Genomic DNA, 22,183 nt, shown 5'->3' with positions numbered 1-22,183 from the left:
GTAAAAGTAGAAGTACTCAGATCTTGTAGTAAAAGTAGAAGTACTCAGATCTTGTACTTGAGTAAAAGTAGAAGTACTCAGGTCTTACTTGAGTAAAAGTAGAAGTACTCAGATCTTGTAGTAAAAGTAGAAGTACTCAGATCTTGTAGTAAAAGTAGAAGTACTCAGATCTTGTAGTAAAAGTAGAAGTACTCAGATCTTGTACTTGAGTAAAAGTAGAAGTACTCAGGTCTTGTACTTGAGTAAAAGTAGAAGTACCAGAGTGTAGGAATACTCTGTTACAGTGAAAGTACTGCATTCAAAATGTTCCTCAAGTGAAAGTAGAAAGTATTCTCATCAAAATATAGTGAAAGACAGTGAAAGTAGTCGTTGTGCAGATTGGTCCATTTCAGAATAATATATATGATATGTTTTATAATGATTGATCATGAAAGTGTTCTCAAAGCTGGTGAAGGTGCAGCTAGTCTGAAGTACTTTGTAGACTGCAGGGTAGCTGGTGGAGGTGCAGCTAGTCTGAAGTACTTTGTAGACTGCAGGGTAGCTGGTGAAGGTGCAGCTAGTCTGAAGTACTTTGTAGACTGCAGGGTAGCTGGTGGAGGTGCAGCTAGTCTGAAGTACTTTGTAGACTGCAGGGTAGCTGGTGGAGGTGCAGCTAGTCTGAAGTACTTTGTAGACTGCAGGGTAGCTGGTGAAGGTGCAGCTAGTCTGAAGTACTTTGTAGACTGCAGGGTAGCTGGTGGAGGTGCAGCTAGTCTGAAGTACTTTGTAGACTGCAGGGTAGCTGGTGAAGGTGCAGCTAGTCTGAAGTACTTTGTAGACTGCAGGGTAGCTGGTGAAGGTGCAGCTAGTCTGAAGTACTTTGTAGACTGCAGGGTAGCTGGTGAAGGTGCAGCTAGTCTGAAGTACTTTGTAGACTGCAGGGTAGCTGGTGAAGGTGCAGCTAGTCTGAAGTACTTTGTAGACTGCAGGCGAGCTGGTGGATTTACTCCAGGTGGAACTAAAGTCTGATTCAACACTTGGTTAGATTTCACATCATTCATCCAGATCTGTGAAGTAACTAAAGGGATTAAATACATGCAGTGGAGTATAAGTACACCATCTACACACGGGTCTGCTCTCTGTCTGTTCCAAGAATAAGAACTAAACATGGAAAAGCAGCGTTTAGATATTATGCCCCGACAATCTGGAACAAAGTGCCTGAATTGTGCACGTCCGCTGAAACACTTCCTATTTTCAAATCCAGACTAAAAACATATCTATTTGCTGCTGCTTTTAATTGAGCTGTTCATACTCACACTGCAGTATGCCTTTTATTCATGTATTCTGTACCTGCTGTGTAGATTTATTTTATTATCTTTTTTTATGCCCGTTTTTAAATGCCATTTAATGTGTTTATGCTGTATTTATTCTTAAATGTCTTTTGTAAAGCACTTTGAATTGTCGCGCACTGAAAGGCGTTATATAAATAAAATGGCCTTGCCTATAACAGCTGAATGCAGCCATTACCATGTTGTTCAGCAAAAGGCCTCAGCAACTGAGTAAGATCCAAAGCTTTAGTGCGTATTGATTAAATGCTGAGTACAGCCAACCCTGACAGTGTCTTCTGTCATTGTAGACCGCTTATACCTCATTCCTGATTCCTCTACTTGGGTCCGGTCCGGTGCTGTCCGTTCAAATGAAATCTCCACCAATCACATTTCCTCGTTCGCGCCAGGACCGGGGGAGGGGTTACAAGATCGCGTCTTGTGCTGCATTCACTTGCACTCGGATATTAGAGACTTTCTCTCACAAAGGTCCGATGAGCCACAACTTTTATTTCAAAGCAAAAGGAATTAAAACGTTTTACACGAACTATGGAAATGTCAATAGTAAAAAAAAAAAGAGATTTATATTATGAATAAATTAATTGCCTACATTTAGCGAGGAATTTTTCTGAGGCAGCAGCAGCCACGGACTACCGCCGCCATGACACTACAAATTGTGCACTGAAAAAATTGAAACTGTTTTAATTAAATGTAGGCCTACTGTTCCTTAAACTCTAAAGATGTTGGCTTTTTTTCTATGAGGTTTGATCATGATTAGTCAGAATTATTAATAAAACTTATTTACGGCTCTAAATGAGCTTCGTCATAATGCAGACGTAAGGTGTTACTCAAATTAAATATTTTTATAGTCAAATCTCAGAAGTTACACATTTCTCTGAGAGGGTTTTACATACAACCCCATCACTCAAGATTTAAAAATCCCCCCCAAAAGAAAACTCAATATTAAATTGTAAACCTTTTATTATGATCACATACAGAGTCAGTGTGGACTTACTCTACACTGACTGGGAACAGCAGTTGATATCATTGCAGGATTTAGGATGATTGTGGATTTATTTAGACATACTGTAACTGGAAATTGACAATTTTACCCTGCAACAAATATCCCAGGCAAAATACACTATCTAGTTACATGGTCTGGGTTAAAATAAAAATAAATGTATATTTCCGTGAAATTGACTGAAGGATTTAGCTAAATGGTTCCACAGAATATTGTGAAACAGTGACTGTTTTGCTCTCCTTTCAGATCCTAACTATCTACCTCTCGATCAGACATTATGCAAGTTTTCTCTCAAAAAGCAGAGGTAAGTAGAACATGTTGAAACAGGATCAAAGAGCATGTTAAGAGTTTATCTGGAGTCCTTTGTGTCACTAGGCGACGATTTCACCTTCTTGCAATGGCTACCCGGATAACAATAAAAAAACACTCACCTATTTCATGTGTGACTCACAAGGCCTGAGGCTGTTTATTATCAAAATCAAATCAAAGTCAAAGTATTATGGCGCTCTGTCACTGTGAATGGAGCTTGCTGGGAAAACACAACTTTTACTTAGTCCATATCAACACAATTATATTTAAACCACTGTTTTTAAGCCAGCGGGAAGAATGCTTTATTCGTATCCGCCATCGCGACTGCCTCTGTTGTCTCTGTAGCCACCGCCTCCGCCGCCTCCACTACCTCGTGAGTATCCGCTGCCGCCGCCGCCGGATCTGTAGCCACCGCCGCTGCCGCCACCACCGGAACGACTGTCGTAGCTTGATCTTTCGCCATAGCTTCTGTCTCCTCCACCTCCTCCTCCGCTATAGCTTCTGTCTCCTCCGCTATAGCTCCTGTCTCCTCCGCCATAGCTTCTATCTCCTCCTCCTCCGCCGCCGCCATAGCTTCTATCACCGCCATATCCGCCTCTTCCGCGGCCTCTTGATCCGCCGCTGCCGCCACCCCTAGGACCACCGCCTTTTCCTGCCTCGTCGACGCGGATTGACCGGCCATCGAGGGAGGTTCCGTTCATGCCGTCCATTGCGTCTTTGGCATCCTCGGCGTTGTCGTACTTCACGAAGCCGAAACCGCGGGAATTCCCGGTCTCTCTGTCTCTGATCACGTCCACCTTCTCGATGGTTCCATACTTGGAGAAGGCCGCAGACAGAGATTCTTCGTTGGTGTCGAAGCTGAGACCGCCGATGAAGAGTTTACCTTCGTCCGACATGTTGTTTAAGTCGTTTTGGGCTTTTCAGTAGTAGGAGACTATTGAATCTGAAGAGCAGGCGCTGCAGGAGGAGGCACGGGTGCTGGTCGTACAGACGGCTTAGAAATGACCGCATGGAACAGGCGCATGGATCTTTAAGGCCGCACTGAGAGGCAATATCCGGTGACGGTACCACGTGGGTTCCGCCCATTGCAAGCCCCGCCTCTTTCTGCGAAAAAGCGGTATTTAAATTATAATGTGAGATGGCACTGTTATGTTAAAGAGGTACGGGGAGGTTTTCATAGGATTTACGGTGTTATTTCTCTGTTTTTTATCCATTTAATGTTATTGTGAGGGCTTTAGAATGTGAACTATGAGAATAGTCTGGTCCTCACTTGGCAACAGACAGGTGGCGGTAATGCGCCATTAAGATGGATGCAAACAGCCATACAACTCGAGAAAGAAGAAGAAGAAGCCCTGTGAGGAGTGAACGTGAATACGTGTTTATAGCAGACTGTTTCCAACAATACTCACAAAATGAATCATATTTCACATGACACATATTTTCCATATACTGTGGCATTAACATGGTATTTTTTAGACGGATAAATCAGGGGAAAAGGGTCTTTGTTCGAGGCAAATGTGTCTTATCGACCAGCTCTCGCGAGATTTCATAACAAAGCCGTCGAACTGTGTTGACATTTTAAATCTAACGTTACCCAACGTTTACAAAAACGCCCTTGCTTTCTGCCTTTTGTATTGTAGGCATGTTTGTTATCTTCCCTGATATATTAATTTAGTTATTTACAATATAAATACATTAGACAGGAAATGATCTTTGCCTGTCTTTCACGGGGGCATCAAGTGTTGAGATTAGGAACTGCATAGTAGCCTAACACTTATATAAAGTATTTAAATATACATGAACATAACATCATATTTTATCATGATATAAACTCGAAACTGTTCAAATCACGGGCACACATACACATTTAAAAAAAGGGGAAAATACAGATAATAGGTGACATACATTCGAATAAAAATGATGCATAAACAGTTCATTTGTATTGCATTTTTTATTCATTTAACTTCAAGGGTTTAATGTCACAACTACAGAATATGAACCACTCAATTAATCCAGAGTTAGATTTTTAACTTGCTGCCATATTGTTGTAGTTCTTGGTTGAAGTGTCCGGTTTTATTTTGGAGTATTTTCTTATGGATAGATTTTTTGTTTATCACAAATACAAAAATTGTTTAATCTCCTAATTCACAGTAAATACAAGGATAATCCAATCTCTTCTAAGGTATTTGTTTAATTGTATATCATTTATGTTAATATATATATATATATATATATAAAATCTTTAAATCTTTGCATAATAACGATTCCAGCAACATCCAGCTTTTCCTACGTCAGTAGAATGAACCCATGGACGTGTTGCCTTTATGTGCTCACAGTAAAGTAGAACTTTACAGCACGGTCACTTCATAAAATGACCCTATTTACCACAGCTGTGTACTTTAAAATACAGCTTTTAATCGCAATAAAGCCGTAATGAGCTGTGCATCTCAACATCTTGACTGGATGTGGCATGGTTGATATAATCGATACTAATGTAACAATGAAGTGCAAATATCAGCATGTTTGGACATATGTGTTTCGAAGAATTAGTAAACTAACATATATTCCAGATTCAGCAGCACTTATTGTTCACTCGGTTTCTGGAATGTTTACACAATACCACAGTTAATGGAAACATCGCGAATCTTGTTGTCTTTATCTTATTGTCTTTGTCTTGCAAATGAAATTTACGACATTTTGTTGGACATTGAAGGCATCATACTTAATGCACCAAACAGTGGTACTACATCTTACATTGGGGAAAGACACGTCTGTAAATCAGCGTATGATTTAGTTTGGGCTTAATAAAATACCCAGCGATAACACTTGTGTTGCCTACATTTAAATAGTTAAAGGCTAAAAGTTGTAAAATGCGTTAAAAACTGAATCCAGAGTTTTTTCCCCCTCGTTGAATTGAGCAGAGAGCCGGAGATCGGAGGCGGGGCTTAAGGGAAAACTCCAATGCGCATGCCCAGTAAGCATGATCCGGGTACTTTATCCTACAGTTGCTCCATTTTGGGCTTCGAGAAAGCATTCGCCATTTGTTCTATGAATTGATGTATTGTAGAATCACGACCAAGGTACCTTTTCACCGTTAGTTTTGTGTAGGTATTAGTAAAACAAGTAGAAACGGGATGTGCTTTTGTTGTTTCTCTCAATGTTTCCTTTTCATTGGTGGGTGGGTCTCCAGTGCCTGCTTGCTTCTGATTGGCTAGTGTGCCCCCATGTTTGAGCTGTTCAGAAATAAGACACACTCCTGCTACTTTTGACGAGGGATACACAAATGTTTGACCAAAAGTTCTTCATGAGACTGATACTGTTGCACTCAGTACTAGTTAGAATACTACCAACAAAACAATGAAGCACTTTTACTGTGTACTTTTTGAGTAATCCTCTGTCAAAGTCCCCCTTTGAGTACAAACAAGCTATTTGCCATCCATTCTTAATGAGACTGATACTGTTGGACCGGTTAGACTACTTCCAAACACACATTGAAGTACTTTTACTGTGTACTTTTTCAGTAATCCTCTGTCTAAGTACAAAAACAAGCTACCTCTGCTATCTTTGATGAGGGATAAACATATATACTGCCATAAGTTCCTCAGACTGATATAGTTAAACATATATACTGCCATAAGTTCCTCAGACTGATATAGTTAAACATATATACTGCCATAAGTTCCTCAGACTGATATAGTTAAACATATATACTGCCATAAGTTCCTCAGACTGATATAGTTGGAATCAGTTGGAATTAGTCAACTATCACAAATACTATGAAATACTTTTACTGTGTACTTTGTGAGTAATCCTCTGGCAGTCCCCATACGAGCTAATTCTCCCATCTTTGATGAGGGATACAACATATTGTTTGCCATCAATTCTTCATGAGACTGTTGGCTAGTAATACTACTCCAACGAGTACTATGAAGTACTTTTACTGTGTACTTTGTGAGTAAACCTCTGTACCCTCCTGAGTACAAGAATGCATGTTTTCGTAATATTCTCTTCATGAGACGGATATTGTTGGAGGTTTTAAGAGAATAAGGTAGACACAGGATATCAACACAAATCAACAAATATTCTGCTATGTTTGAACCTCAGGGATATTTAAATATGAATTATTCAACATGACTTTGTTGGGCTTTGTTGAGATAAGATGAGGTCAAAGTGAAGTATGAAAGTACCAAAATATGGTCATCCTGAAATAATGCATTAACATGATTGGTAATGACCTAATGATGCTTTCCCATGTTGACTAAACGACCGGTTTTTAACATATTATACAATTCCACCTTTTCATTTTATACTCAAATGTCGCTTTCTCACAATGTCCCCAGTATGTAAACATGAAAAAACCCATCAGTTATACACGACTGTGGCTGTGAGGGAGTGCGGTCGTCTTTCAACCAGCAGGTTGTGGGTTCGATCCCAGCCCGTGCAGTCAACATGTCGATGTATCCTTGGGCGAGATACTGAACCCTGAGTTGCTCCCGATGTGTGTGAATGTTAGTTCAAAGAGTAGGTACACTGCTCCGTGTGAATGACATGTATGTAAAGCGCTTTGAGGGGTCGTAAAGACTGGATAAAGCAATATATAAGTCCATCTACCTTTTCATGATGTGGAAATAATTGTTTAAGAAAGTGGAAAACTCTCAACTCTTCCTCAGACTGTGTTTAATCAGAACATGCAATGTTTTTGCTTTACGAACATGTGCGGGTCCTATTCAAGCAACACGAATAAGTCCAATAATGAGAACGTTTCTGGGCGTTTTTGTCTCATGGATTGGAGCGATTTTGCAAAAACATTGAGTTCATTTTTCCATCCGTTGATATGAGGTTTAGCTTTCAAATATTTACATTTATTTATAAAACATCTATTCAACAAAATCAAATTGTTTAACAGAAAGTCCACGTTGTTATCCTTCTGTCATCCTAGTCTCGGAAGTGACTACCGAGGTGCCCCTGAGCAAGGCGCTGTCCCTACACTGCTCCTCGAGCGCCGACCTAATGGCTGCTCACGGCTCCTAACACTAGGATGGGTCAAATGCAGGGCTCGTCCGGCAGCGGCTCAGTCGGTAGGGGCTTGGACTGGGAGCTGTAGGCTCGCCGGTTCAAGTCCCCGACCTAAATATTGGGTGTGAACTGCTACTTGGAGAGGTCCCAGTTCACCTTCTGCCCTGCCGTGGTGCCCTTGAGCAAGGCACCGGACACCCCCCTTCCCCCCTCACTCCCATTGCTCCCCGGGCGCTGTACAATAGCTGCCCACTGCTCCTAGTATAGACTCCTGGCACTAGGATGGGTTAAAAGCAGAGAACAGATGTCCCTGTGTGCTCTGCATGTGTGTCCATCTATCTATCTTCATAAGTAATGTGGCTTTAATCGACATCACAGTTATAAGGTGTAATAATTATTAATAATAATAATAATAATACATTTTATTTCAAAGCGCAGTGGTTTGATAAAACATGATAAAATAGAATTACATTACATTGAAGCCAGCTCTGAAACACGAGCCAACATATATTAGAGACTGTATGTTCTCCAGTCTCAATATCTTTCCACATGAATTGTTATCCAAATTAAATCTTACATGTAAGAAGTGGCTGGATGGATACATATCAAATATTAGGGCCTAAAGGAATACATTCAACAACATCACTTAAAATACATTAAAAGTTAAAAGAAGGAGGATGAACTCAAGATTATAGCAGGCTTAACAAAGTTAAACACAAAATGAATAAACCATAAGTATATGACAGCGTGAGATGGTTCCACAATGAAAATGATCTATTTCACAGACTCAAATTAAGAATATACACTGCCATACTTCAGAAGGACCGAATCACTCTTGAGTATGAATTAAGACTCAGGTGTCGACACTGTCTGTAAAATAAAAAGTCAAAAGAACATCTCATGCAAGTAAGGAAATCAAATGATCAAAGGCTAATGATTGCAATATCTTTCAGACAAACACGTTTATTTCCAGGTAGGTAAACACATTTGACTTGGTGTCGTGGTGCAGGTGCATACATAAAAGTAAAACAAAGATTAAACAACACAGGTAGAGAACTAGAAAAATATTTAAAATAATAATAAAACATAGTAAAATATAACAGTATTTACATTGCAATGGAATGGACTAAGAAGGAATACAAGTTGGCAGTAATAATACAAAATAATTTAAAAAACGATATTGTTGTACATTGTGTGCATTAATGTAATGCATAGACTCTGCATTGTGGCTGAGGTAAAGTGGTATTGTGGTATAATTATCACTGGTAATGAAGGTAGATGAGTAGTAGCACATTACATGTCACTTGTTTGGCTTTAGGAAGGATAGGATAAGTTAAATATATGTTGAACAGTAGAACCGCCCATACTGTCACTGGATCTGTCACAGGACCACAGTGTTGTTGTGAAGACGGAAGTGAGAGGAGGACTTCCCTCTGGACAATTCTTCATTTGGAAACAGTTAAAGTAATACACCACCACCTGCTCAGTCATGACTACTGCGTACAAAAACAGGTAGGACACATCTAAAGGTGTGTTTTAGCATGATGTGCATGACATTCACAAACTGCTGCTACATTATTGTTGCCACTAGACTAGCATCCTAACTGCTAACTGACAATAACTTCACGGTTTAGTTAGCAGCAGCTCAGCTAATCAAACAAAAGACAAGTTTAGAGCAATACCCACCAATGAAAAGTAAACATTGAGGGATTGAAACATCGAAAGAAAATCCCGTTTCTACTTGTTTTATGAATACCTAAAAAACCGGTTGGTCGTGATTCTGTAATACATCAATTCATAGAACAAATGGCGAATGCATTCTCGAAGCCCAAAATGGAGCGACTGTAGGATAAAGTACCCGGATCATGCTTACTGGGCAGGCGCATTGGAGTGTTCCCTTAAGCCCCGCCTCCGATCTCCGTCTCAGTTCAGTGAATGGAGAGAGAGAAAAAACCTCTGGATTCAATCTTAACGCATTTTACAACTTGTAGCCCCTAACGATTTAAATGTAGGCAATACAAGTGTTAGTGCTGGCTAGTTTATTAAGCTCAAACTCAATCATACGCTGATTTACAGACGTCTCTTTCCCCAATGTAAAATGTAGTACCACTGTTTGGTGCATGAAGTATGATGCCTTCAAAGTCCAACAAAATGTCGGACATTTCAATTGCAAGCGCAAGACAATAAAATAAAGATGAATCCCAAGATTCGCGATGTTTCCATTAACTGTGGTATTGTGTAAACATTCCCGAAACCGAGTGAACAATAAGTGTTGTCGAATATGGAATATATGTTAGTTTACTAATTATTCGAAACATATATTTCCAAACACGCTGATATTTGCACTTCATTGTTACATTAGTATCGATTATATCAACCAGACCACATCCAGTCAAGATGTTGAGATGCACAGCTCATTACGGCTTTATTGCGATTAAAAGCTGTATTTTAAAGTATCGTATGTGATAAATAGGATCATTTTCTGAAGTGACCGTGCTGTAAACATTTACTTTACTGTGAGCACGTAAGGCTTACGTCCATGGGTTCATTCTACTGACGTAGGAATAGCTAAACATAAATAATATACAATGAAACAAATACCTTAGAAGAGATTGGAGTATCCTTCTATTTTCTGTGAATTAGGAGATTAAACCATTTTTGTATTTGTGATAAACACAAAATCCATCCATAAGAAAAGACTCCATAAGAAAAAACCGGACACTTCAACCAAGAACTACAGCAATATGGCACCACGTTAAAAATATATCTGGATGAATTGATTAGTTCATATTCTGTAGTTGTGACGTTGTGACATTAAACCTTGGAAATTAAATGAATACAAATGCAACAAACTGTTTATGCATAATTTGTATTCGAATGTATGTCACCTATTATTTGTATCCCCCCCCCCTTTTTTTAAATGCGTATGTGTGCCCGTGATTTGAACAGTTTCGAGTTCATATCATGATAAAATACGATGTTATGTTCATGTTGTGTTACTATGCAGTTCCTAATTTCAACACTAGATGGCCCCGTGACAATGTAATTCAATAGACCATGATGGTAAAACAAGCAAAGATCTCCTGTGAGCTCAGTCTAATGTATTTGTATCGTAAATAACTAAATTAATATATCAAGGAAGATAAAAAAAAACATGTGTACAATACAAAAGGCAGTAAGCAAGGGCGTTTTTGTAAACGTTGGGCAACGTTAGATTTAAAATGTCGACACAATTTGACGAACGTAATGGCTTTGTTATCAAATCTCGCGAGAGTTTGTCGATAAAACACACTTGTCTCAAACAAAGACCCTTTTCCCCTGATTTATCCGTCTAAAAAATGCCATGTTAATGCCACAGTGTATGGAAGACATGTGTCATGTGAAATATGATTCATTTTGTGAGTATTGTTGGAAACAGTCTGTTATAAACACGTGTTCACGTTCACTTATCGCAGTGCTTATTCTTCTTCTTTCTCGAGTTGTATGGTTGTTTGCATGCAGCTGAATGGCGCATTACCGCCACCTTTCTGTTGCCAAGTGACGACCAGACAATACTCATAGTTCACATTCTAAAGCCCTCACAATAACATTAAATGAAAAAAAACTGAGAAATAACACCTTAAGTCCTATGAAACCCCCCGTACCTCTTTAACATAACAGTGCCATCTCACATTATAATTTAAATCCGGCTTTTTCTCAGATAGAGACAGGGTTTACACTGGGCGGAAACCACGTGATACCGTCACCGGATATTGCCCGTTTCATTTCGTCGCGAAATTCTCGATTTTTTTCACGCGAATCAGTCCTGAGCCGTCTCCACGACCAGCGCCCGTGCCTCCTCCTGCAGCGCCTGCTGATCAGATTCAATAGTCTCCTACTACTGAAAAGCTCAAAACGACTTAAATAACATGTCGGACGAAGGTAAACTCTTCATCGGCGGCCTAAGCTTCGACACCAACGAGGAATCTCTGGCTTCGGCCTTCTCCAAGTATGGAACCATCGAGAAGGTGGACGTGATCAGAGACAAAGAGACCGGGAATTCCCGCGGTTTCGGCTTCGTGAAGTACGACAACGCCGAGGATGCCAAAGACGCAATGGACGGCATGAACGGAACCACCCTCGATGGCCGGTCAATCCGCGTCGACGAGGCAGGAAAAGGCGGTCGTCCTAGGGGAGGATTCGGTGGAGGCGGCGGCGCTCGCGGAGGTTCAAGAGGCGGATTCGGTCGGGGGAGAGGTGGTGGATACGGCGGCGGTGAGAGGAGCTATGGCGGCGGTGGAGGAGAAAGAAGCTATGGTGACAGATCAAGCTACGGATCCGAGGGTCGTTCGGGTGGGGGAGGTGGTGGTCAGTACAGATCTGGCGGTGGGGGCAGCGGCGGATACTCAGGAGGTGGAGGAGGAGGAGGAGGCTACAGAGAAAACAGAGGCCAGGGCGGCGGATACGAGCGACCATCTTACCGTGAAGGATACGAATAAAGCATCCTCCCCCTCCCCCCATGTATCAAGATCATCACTTCAGTCCGGCTGTATTTCAAAGATGGCTCCTCCAGATGAAGAAAAAAAATGTCCACGTGTTTTATGCTGACCTTAGTTTTGTAGTTATGTTGTATTAGCTCGAGCATCTTAGCACAAACGAATATAGCCATGAAGTGTTTTTTTACATTCCTTAACAAAAACCGTTACGATATAAGACGTTACAGAGTCTTTTAGCTCAATTTGGAAAATAAAAGGTCATTTGTTAAGCTAAAAAAATGCATCTGTGTAATCTGAATGGTTCTGTGAAAGTCCACATTGTGCGGACCGAACAATGGCTCGCCACGTGGCTTCCCGCTAGCTATGCTAATAGACATTGCACGTGATTCCTGATTCCCTTTTTTTTTTTTTGTTCTATTCGTATTGAGACGCCCGAAGAAAGTTGTTCGTTTATCCTTTTTGCTGAATTCCCCTCTCTCTGGTAGTCTCTAAGGCCGACTACCTCTTGCCGGGTTTTAAACTGAGGGGAAGGATTTCCGATGAAGCTTAGAAACAGACTTTTGGGAATTTGATGCTAAATTCCCGGTTACGCCGCCTCCTCCTTTTTTCCAGACTGTACCACACATCCGAAAAGACTGTTCCTGAAATTGCATCCGGCAACGTGCAACAATCTGTCCTTTTCTCTGTGCTCTGCTCATCTGCATTTTTTATGTGCTGTAAAATGGACTAATCTTGTTTTTAAGTGATCGAAAATGTAACTTCGTTTCCCCAGTGATAGCTCAACCGGGATCGGTTTTGTACTTTATGTTCTTTGTATGATCGACCGTTTTTTAATTTCTTTGTCAGTTTGGCTTCATTGAGCCTATTTAACATACTGTGGAAAAAAATAAAGATACTCTATACTAAGACCTCCTAAATCCTCAGTCTTTTCTTATATTTACTTAAATTCATAGGTTCAACAATTAAAATGCACTCTTAATTATTCAAAACAAATATATTTAATAGTAAATTACAAATAAGGTGCTTTACCCTAAGCTAAATGTCTTATAGCATGAACAGTAAAATGCAAAAATAATGGGAATTAACAGTTCAACATTCTCCTCATAGTCAACTCAAATTCAGTTATTTAATTAAAATACACTTTTCTCTTCTACAACCGCTGCTAGCAAAGCTCTCCTAACAAGCAATTTAAAAATAAGGTACACATGGCAGCTGAGAGTGGATATGTTCCTTCAACCACATGTGTCAAACTCAAGGCCCGGGGGCCAAATCAGGGCCGTGGTGGATTTAATTTCGGCCCGCAGGATAATTTCTAATTCCTATTAGATCTGGCCCGCCGGTATATTGCACCTTCCCTCCATCCTGAGGGTCTCCTCCGCTCAGAGCCTGACCCCAAACATTGATGACCTTGCACCCTGATGAGATGCCAAGTGTCTGAGCTAGCATCTCAGAGCAGCAACCTGACTTCAAAGGATGCTTCCTTCTGCACTTTCTCTCACGACAGCAGGGCATGTTTGGGTTTCTCTCTGAGGGAATAGTTTTGTTGGAGCTGTTGTTGGCCTGTGGGGAAATGTACTCATCAGAAGTGACTCTGGAGAAGCTGCAGATAGAGCCGTGAGAAATGAATGCAGCTGATTATTTAATGTTTTTATAGGCAATAGTTTAAGCTTCGTTAGTTCCAGGTTTAAAATGTGCAATAAGTTCATTTCAATACGTTCTGCTATAAACATTGAACCAGTCCGGCCCTCCACGAGCACCCATTTTTTTATTTTGGCCCACTGAGTATTTGTACCCATTCTTTGGTGCTTTAAAACCTCTCGTAGTAAAATGGTAAACATCATCTGGTGAGTTTTTCTTCAGCCTTTCAAAAAGTAGTCTCGCATGCGGCGGTAAAATGCATCTTTTCAAAGGTTAAACTCGTCGACTCAAATTCAAAGCTCATGTAAATAAGCAAATAAAACCACCGTAACTAAAACGAAAGGCACAATGATAGCAAATTGAAAAGCACATGTCATCCGAGTGGATCAAGGAAGCGATCTTAGTCGGAGGGGAACCATTGTTTGGTTCTGATTGCGTCTATTGTTGTAACATGGTACATGTTATTTGAGTTGTTTCGTTAGTATTCGTTTTATGGGATGCATGACGTGGTAACATATCTTCTCGAAGGTTAAACGAGGCCACTCACCAGCGCTTTTTCTATGTGATATATTTTGATATATTTTTGATCACTAGCATTAATAATGTTTCTCCGTGTTTCACTTCCAGGATAAGCACTCCAGCGGGTCGAGCGGTCTCCTGTGGACGGACACGTTTCCCGAGTGGACGGAAGACTTTTTTGCCAACGTCTACGGTCCGTCTTCGTCTCCGTGTGGTCTTATCTAAATGTTTAAAGTTGGTTGAACGCCCCGCATATATTAAGTATGTATTAGCATTCAGCTTTGAGTGACAAAGGAGCCACGGGACGGCAGCCGGGTGCAGATGGCAACGTGGAGAAGTTCAGGACAATGAATTCAAAATCCACACCATCTTCAAATAGCTTCACTTCTTTGGAAAATAAAACGACATTCACTTTGACTGGACTTCAGGCATGGACAGAAATAATATTTATATCCTATAATGCAGGGGTGTCAAACTCAAGGCCTGGGGGCCAAATCCGGCCCGCGACTTAATTTGATGTGGCCCGCAAGAGCTTGCAAAGAATATAATATACAATTCAAGATGCAAGGCTTTTATTGTCATATGTACATAGCTACAGTGTAGTTATGACAATGAAAATCTTTGGTCACACCAACAGTGCAGCACAATAGAACAGATAATAGTGCAAGTAAATAAAATAAAATAGAATATAATAGAAATTGTGCAGAATAGTCTATATACAAGTAATTGGAATATTGATATATATATAAGTTGCAAACCGATGTTATGGATGTTCTTTCAAAAGTGTTGATGTAATTGTGGAATGTTTGCTTTCAATGATTTGCCCTAGACCTCTGCTTTCAGACGTAGTTATTTATGAAGTTATTTTCATTTCATTTTTGATATATGTATATTTATATACAGTAGTCTTAAAGTTACAACCGGCCCTTTGAGTGCAACCATAATGCTAATGTGGCCCGCGATGAAATTGAGTTTGACAGCCCTGCTCTAATGTGTGTGTGGAGGGGTTCAGTGTGTCATAGTGGAGCTCCGTCCTGTGGGTGGGGGTGGGTGCAAAATATACTTCAGCCACCTTAAAAAGGCCGTTGTAGAAGAAGCCGAAGTGCACGATTTATTTTGAATATTTCCACCGCTTTTTTATGGGACACACGCTAATTTCCCCGCGCAGAACGCAGTCGATCCTGGAGGTTTTCCCGCTTTGACTCGACCGTTTATTTATGTGATGGTGAGTGAATAAAAACGAGCTAAGCAGCAACGAGTGAAATGAGAAGTGTAGAGAGAGAACGGCTGAGTACGAGCACTGTTGTTTATTGTTGTTGTTTTCCCCATGTCCTGACACTTCAGGCAGTCGTGCACGTGTGTTATTGTATGTGGGGCACCTGGTGTATGTGGAGACAGGGTGAGCGAGCTTCAGACCTCTGACCATGGCGTCCTGCCTTTGGTTAAAGTTGACTAAACATCCTCAATAATAGCCTTTTCAGCAACTTTATTGATCTGAAATGGAGCCACAGCCGGCTCTCATGCATGCCCCAAGTCAAATTCCTCGTGCGTGTGAACCCACCTGGTGATAAACCTCGTTCTGATGTGAAGCGGTGAAACTATTCTAATCATAGCTTCATTTAAAAAGTGTCTCGCAGCAGCCTCTAAATGAACACCTGGATGTTCCTCTTGCTCATCAGGAGTCTTCTCGGAGTCATAGCTCATCAGTCCTCTCTTTGCTGTCCCCTTCAGGTTCCGTCTCCTCCGCAGGTATTCTGAACGCCACGTAAGGACACGTCCTGGTGTTCAGACACACCAGCTTCTTCAGCGTGGCAGAGTTCACTATGTCGAAGCCCACGCGGCCCCCGAAGGTGCTGGGCTTCCAGTACACCGGAGAACATATGGGGTTTCCCAGGAGGCCTTTCAGGGAGAAGGGGGCCCCCATCTCCACCATGCTCTCCCCAAAGAGGGCCCCCGGGCGAGTTTGCTCCAACATCAAGCCGGGGTAAAACTCCAGAGCGTCGATGTCCCCGTAGAGTTCCTCCAGCTCGAGGGCTATCTCCTCGTTAGCTGCAAACACAAGTATGGCAGAGTTAGATCTCGCTCTAATATAATAATAATATGCAGTCTGCGCATGCTTCTTAGGTTCTGTCTTTTCTGATATAACATGTACCTTTCCCCTCTGAGGGACGAGTGAAGGTTTTCTGATTCTGATATTTCATCTCAAACCTTTATTTATTTATGTGAATCCCAATGATCTCTGTTTCAAGGGAAACCTGCTCAAGTAGTTCCACATGAAGACATAACAGAAAAACAAAAAGGACATCTTACAGTTTAGTAACACTTACAGGTTCCAACAGCTTCCGATTGGACGGCATCTATCTAAGCAGATTGCTCAGCTTCCATTGCTTTGCAGACTGATCCAAGTTAGCGGAGCTGCGCGTCTAAAAGCTGTCTCCCTGAGTCAGTCCCATTTAATAAAACCACAGCATGCGACCTCAGGCAGCAGCCACTTACAGTTCTCCGTGAGATAATAATAATAATACATTTATTTTTGGGGCGCCTTTTGGGACACCTTACAGCAGGGGTGTCAAACTCAAGGCCCGGGGGCCACATCCGGCCCGCGACTTCATTTTCTGTGGCCCCGCAAGAGCTTGCAAAGAATGTAATACGTTTATTATACGATTAAATGCCGCTTTACAGAAGCACGTTGCCCATAAACTACATGTCCCACAATGCATCTCAAATATTACTTTTTTTCTCAGAATTTGCCTTTTTTTCTTCAAAATATGCATTTTTTCATAGAATTCCTTTTTCTCAGAATTAGATTTTTATTTCAAAATGTCACTTTTATTTCTTTTTTCTCCAGAATTTAGCTTTTCTTTTTAAATCATTTTGGGACATACGCACTGAAGAGACTTGCCCTAGACCTCTGCTTTCAGACGTAGTTAATTATGAAGTTATTACCCTATCCGATGATAATCCAATGCAGAGGCAATGATGTAATATAATACATTATTTGATATATATGATATATTTATATATGTATTTTCATATAGTCTTAAAGTTACAACCGGCCCTTTGAGTGCAACCATAATGCTGATGTGGCCCGCGATGACATTGAGTTCGACACCCCTGCCTTACAGGGTTACAGATTTACAATTTACATTTACAATTTTACCGTACAAATTAAAACAGTGGATTTAGTGAAGTATCAGCCGGGGTAAGACGAGACAAACAACAGGAAGTGGACTACAGAAGGACACAGAAGGACACAGAAGGACACAGAAGGACACAGAAGGACACGGGGTACAGATTATAGAGAAAAGGCCAGTTTGAACAGGTGGGTATTGAATGTTGTTCTGGAACCAGACTGTCGGCGGATCAGATCAGGCAGCAGACGCAGGATGGACGTCTCCCTGACATGGCTTTGTGTGTGAACGTGTAGGGACTGAGCCTCCGTGCAGCTAGCGAAGGCAGACCAGCCGTGCATACCGGCTGCAGCGATGCGTTAGTGCTCTACAGTGTGCCACACATCTCAGAGCGCTGTGATACGCGGCGTCTAACTTGAGTTACATCTCATATATCTATATATATCTTACAGTTGATTTTATTTGAATTGTTTATGAAGCTTTAAAGAACGAGAGACGTTATGTTCAGATCACTACGGCCGTCCACTGCTTGTATGTTATGTATGAAAGCACCTCTTGTTCTCACGTCCTTGAACTAGATCTCGTGACCTTAAATGAAAAACTCTCTCTGGACTTTTGGGCCACTAGTTTGAGACACGGTCATGTTGTCGGTAACGCAGGACGTTCTTCTAAGGGACAGAAGACAGAACGTGTCCTCCTCTAACGATACATATCAGATCCTGAGTGCTCCGTGCGAGAAGGCCGTCGCCGGAATGTGGGAACAACCGTTAAACTTCTTTGGATGATATTTGAAGGTGGAAAGATTTTTTTTGTATGTTTACGGGTTTATAATCTTCCTATCTGACTTTTAGCAACACAAATAAAAGCGGTTTTTCCCAAACTATTCACCCTCAAACCCAGCTCTCCAGAACCTCCCTGTTGGACCCCGTAGTCTCTTTCAGCTGCTATGGACATGTGTGCACTCCCTTTTATATAATAAAAATATTCCTTTTTTTATATATATCCTGCTTCCTTGAAGTAAACGGTTATTCTGTGTGAAAGTATTCAGTGTTCTTGCATCTTAGAGGTCCCACGTCATGTCCAGTTCCACTGACCATGACTCCATTGTTGAGGTCTACGGCTTCTCTGTGTGTCCACTCTCTGTCCTACACGGCTAGTTGGAGCTCCCCCCCCCCCTCCCTGTGAGCCTAGTGGCCGTCTGCGAGACAGCGAAACCCAGCCCGAACACACACACACACCCACAGCCTGGCTGGGAGTGTGTGTGTGTGCTCAGGCTGAGTTCCGCGGTGTCTCGCTGTCTCGCAGACCCCACACCAGCGAGCCAGCTCACAGTGTCCCGCTCCTCGCAGCAGCCAGCCTCGCAACATCCCGCCGAGTGTGTGTGCGTGTGTGTGTGTGTGCATGGGACTTTAAAGTGTGTTTTTAGACCTCAGGACTCTGGGAAACAGTCGATCTTTCTGTGTGTGCAAACATATTTTGAGATTGACAATAAAGTTGCCTTTGACTTATTTCCCCACATCTTGCATCCTGTGTGTTTCTTTATGTTTACAGTTCACTACAGTTCATCTTTGTTTTGCCTTTTTATTGCATTGCTCTCTAGCTTGCAGGCACACCCCCATAGCCGTGTGTGTGTGTGTGTGTGTGTGTGTGTGTGTGTGTGTGTGTGTGTGTGTGTGTGTGTGTGTGTGTGTGTGTGTGTGTGTGTGTGTGTGTGTGTGTGTGTGTGTGTGTGTGTGTGTGTGTGTGTGTGTGTGTGTGTGTGTGTGTGTGTGTGTGTGTGTGTGTGTTCTGTATGTTCCAGCATGTTTGAAGGTCGGCGAGGCCTCTGCATTATCCACAGGTATGTTTGATTGTTCTGTCTACGGTTGCATCCATGAGGAAAGCTGAATAAAGACGCTCGGTGGCCGGCAGACGAGCGAGGCAACACTTTGGATTAAGGACCCATCAACTAGCCGTTGCTTTAGAGCCAAGCCACTAGCTTATAGTGAACATGCTCTGAGTTAGAAATACCTGACTTTAAGTTATTCTGACACGATTAACACATTAAGACGGTTTCATGTCTCGTTACATAAGAACAGACGACATTTGTTCGGTACTAGGTCATGGGAGAAGTACTATTCTTGAGGTACTGCATATTGAGCATATCCCTCATGTACAACAACTTCCTCACGTATACATAAGCTCTCATCAGAGGGTTACTGGGGAAACTCTTAACTCATGGCCTCGTACTGGGAGATTAAGGTCATGTAGAATAAGGCATTAATAAGAGTTTTATTTATATTATATATTATTACACACTTACACACACACACATACACACACACACACACACACACACACACACACACACAGTTGCCATATACAGTACAGTATGTCCCCATGTATTGTTGATATTCATGTTTCTTTTTGTTCTGTTCTGTTATAACGCCTTGTGCAGAATGCTTTGGCAATGCTATGTTTAAAATGTAACTTGATTATTTATTTATTTATTTATTATTATTGTGATGCTTTGAACTATTCATAGTGTAAATTGGAACGATCCACACCTGTGCCCCCGGGGGTATCTGTGTGTGTTCTTCTTGAATGTTCCTGCCTGTGTTCATGACATACGCTGCTGCTCACAACCAATTGCCCCTTGTGGGATTAATAAAGTTGTTGATTGATTGATTGATTGATTGATTGATTGATTGATTGATACTTAAATTCCAAAAATACTTAAATTCCAAAAATACTTAAAGTTCCAAAAATACTTAAAGTTCCAAAAATACTTAAATTCCAAAAATACTTAAAGTTCCAAAAATACGGGATTAATAAAGTTGTTGATTGATTGAAAATGTGGTCATGCCATTAAAGCCCCCTTGTGTCGCCTCGCGTCCTCTCACCTGAGAACTGTCTGAAGGAAGTGTACGGCCTCAGGTTGAATCGCTTCCTGTACTCGTTGAAGGGCTGCATGCGAAGCAGCCGCGACTCTTTTATCGTCCCCACGGCCACTTTGGTCACCACGGGGTGGATGTTGTGGCCCCCGCCGATCTGCGGGACAGAGTTTCAAGTTGCAATGCTTTTATTGTCGTGTGTACAAAGCTACAGTGTAGATGTGACAATGAACATCTGAGGTCACAGACTCCTCCAGCAGAGCAGCACAATAACAGATAACATCGTTTTATTCAAGGCTTTTATTGTCAAGGGGGAACTAAGTCTTTTTGTGTTTCTCTTATTCTCCTACGATAATGTTATGAAAAAATATGAAGGACAGACCATCCAGTGCTTCTCAAAGTGTGGTCCGCGAGCGCCCCCTAGTGGTCAGTGGGTATATTGGTAACATTTCACATTTGAAATAAATAAATACATTTAAGTTTTCCGCACTCTCGCGGGAATATCTCCACAATGGAGCGAGTTTATGTTTCACTTTCGATTGCAATTGGAATATGATATATTAGATAATCCAGAGAGAGTTACAGAGTTACGTTTTACGAGTTCATTTAGACTAATTTAAATCATTCAAATATGATCAATATAAAACAGGAATCAAAATGTGAGATATAACCTCCTTCCACACATGCACTTCAATCTGCAATTAATAACGTCAGTGTGCTGCAAGAAGTATGTTTTATTCCGGATTATTGGGTATAACATGCACAGGATTGTGACTTTCTCAGACATATACTGTAGTACATATACACATATTTATCTGGAGGCTGTTAAAAAAAATGATTTTGAGTATAAGTTATTGATATGCATACATTATATTCTCTGATATATACTGTAGTACATATCTATATATAATCTTCATGTTTAGTATAATGTTTGCCCTTCCTGGTGATTCTGCTACCCTGTGTAAAGCACTTTGAATTACCTTGTGTTGAAACGTGCTATATAAATAAACTGATGAGTAATCTACAAACAAAACATCATATTGCATAAGCTTGTTTTCTGCACACGTGTTTGGTGTGCAGAAATCTTAGTTTAAGAACTCACAATTCTACTTAAATACAGAAAACATGTACAGAAAAACTCATTTTCATGCAGATTATCCCACGACTGAGCTACCGACAGTGCAACGTAAGGGTGTGATGGGTGTGTGTGCGCTTCGTCACCTGTCCGGCCACCTGTCTGGAGAAGGCGTCCACCAGCTTCTCGATGCCGTAGTGTGTGAGGACGGAGGTGTTGAAGAGGAACTGGGGGTATGTCACCTGGTCTCCGCTGATCAGGAAGCTGTCGGGCATGAGGGGGTGCCAGTGGTACAGCTGCGTGAACTCCAGAGAGATGCGGTTCCCGTACTGGAAGTTAGACTTGAAGAGCAGCGTGGGGTCGAACTTCAGCTGCAGGAGGTATCCACTGAGGTGCTGCACGTACTCCTCGATCACGATGCGGATCGTCTCGCCTGAGGAGGCACACACGCGGGGTGAGAATTCAACCAATACACACGTCCTGTGTTCCACTTAGTATCTACACAACGGGCTCACACTCAGTTAGAGGACCTCGTGAGCAGAGGTGGGAAGTAGTGGAGGACAAATACTTCGTTACTGTACTTAAGTACTTGTTTCTGGTATCAGTACTTTACTCCACTACTTATTTTTCTGACAACTTTTTACTTTGACTTCTCACATGTTGAACCCAAATACCTGTACTTTCTACTTCCTACATGTTGAACTCAAATACCTGTACTTTCTACTTCTCACATGTTGAACTCAAATACCTGTACTTTCTACTTCTCACATGTTGAACTCAAATACCTGTACTTTCTACTTCTTACATGTTGAACCCAAATAC

The 22,183-nt window shown here is 41.4% G+C and overlaps 2 protein-coding genes and 1 pseudogene across 2 annotated transcripts; 1 reads left to right on the top strand and 2 right to left on the bottom strand.

The window, feature by feature from the left end:
- Window positions 1-2,267: 2,267 nt before the first annotated feature.
- Window positions 2,268-3,666, bottom strand: LOC117440589 (cold-inducible RNA-binding protein B-like). The gene has a single exon (XM_034076826.2). It carries the CDS (start codon window positions 3,528-3,530, stop codon window positions 2,937-2,939), a length of 594 nt encoding a protein of 197 aa, XP_033932717.1. The 5' UTR covers window positions 3,531-3,666; the 3' UTR covers window positions 2,268-2,936.
- Window positions 3,667-11,418: 7,752 nt separating this feature from the next.
- On the top strand, window positions 11,419-13,033 carry LOC117440590 (cold-inducible RNA-binding protein pseudogene; annotated as a pseudogene).
- Window positions 13,034-15,574: 2,541 nt separating this feature from the next.
- LOC117440594 (prostaglandin G/H synthase 1-like) lies at window positions 15,575-21,794 on the bottom strand (the record flags this gene model as incomplete). Its single annotated transcript, XM_034076829.1, has 3 exons — window positions 15,575-16,331; window positions 20,296-20,443; window positions 21,508-21,794. Coding segments are annotated over 3 exons (791 nt in total), but the record flags the coding sequence as incomplete, so codon positions are not given.
- Between the last annotated feature and the right edge of the window lie 389 nt (window positions 21,795-22,183).

Source organism: Pseudochaenichthys georgianus, unplaced genomic scaffold (genome assembly GCF_902827115.2).
Source record: "Pseudochaenichthys georgianus unplaced genomic scaffold, fPseGeo1.2 scaffold_1059_arrow_ctg1, whole genome shotgun sequence".
In the NCBI taxonomy this organism is placed as follows: Eukaryota; Metazoa; Chordata; class Actinopteri; order Perciformes; family Channichthyidae; genus Pseudochaenichthys; species Pseudochaenichthys georgianus.
The sequence above is the reverse complement of the archived record's forward strand: the minus strand, read 5'-3'. Positions and strand labels throughout refer to the sequence as shown.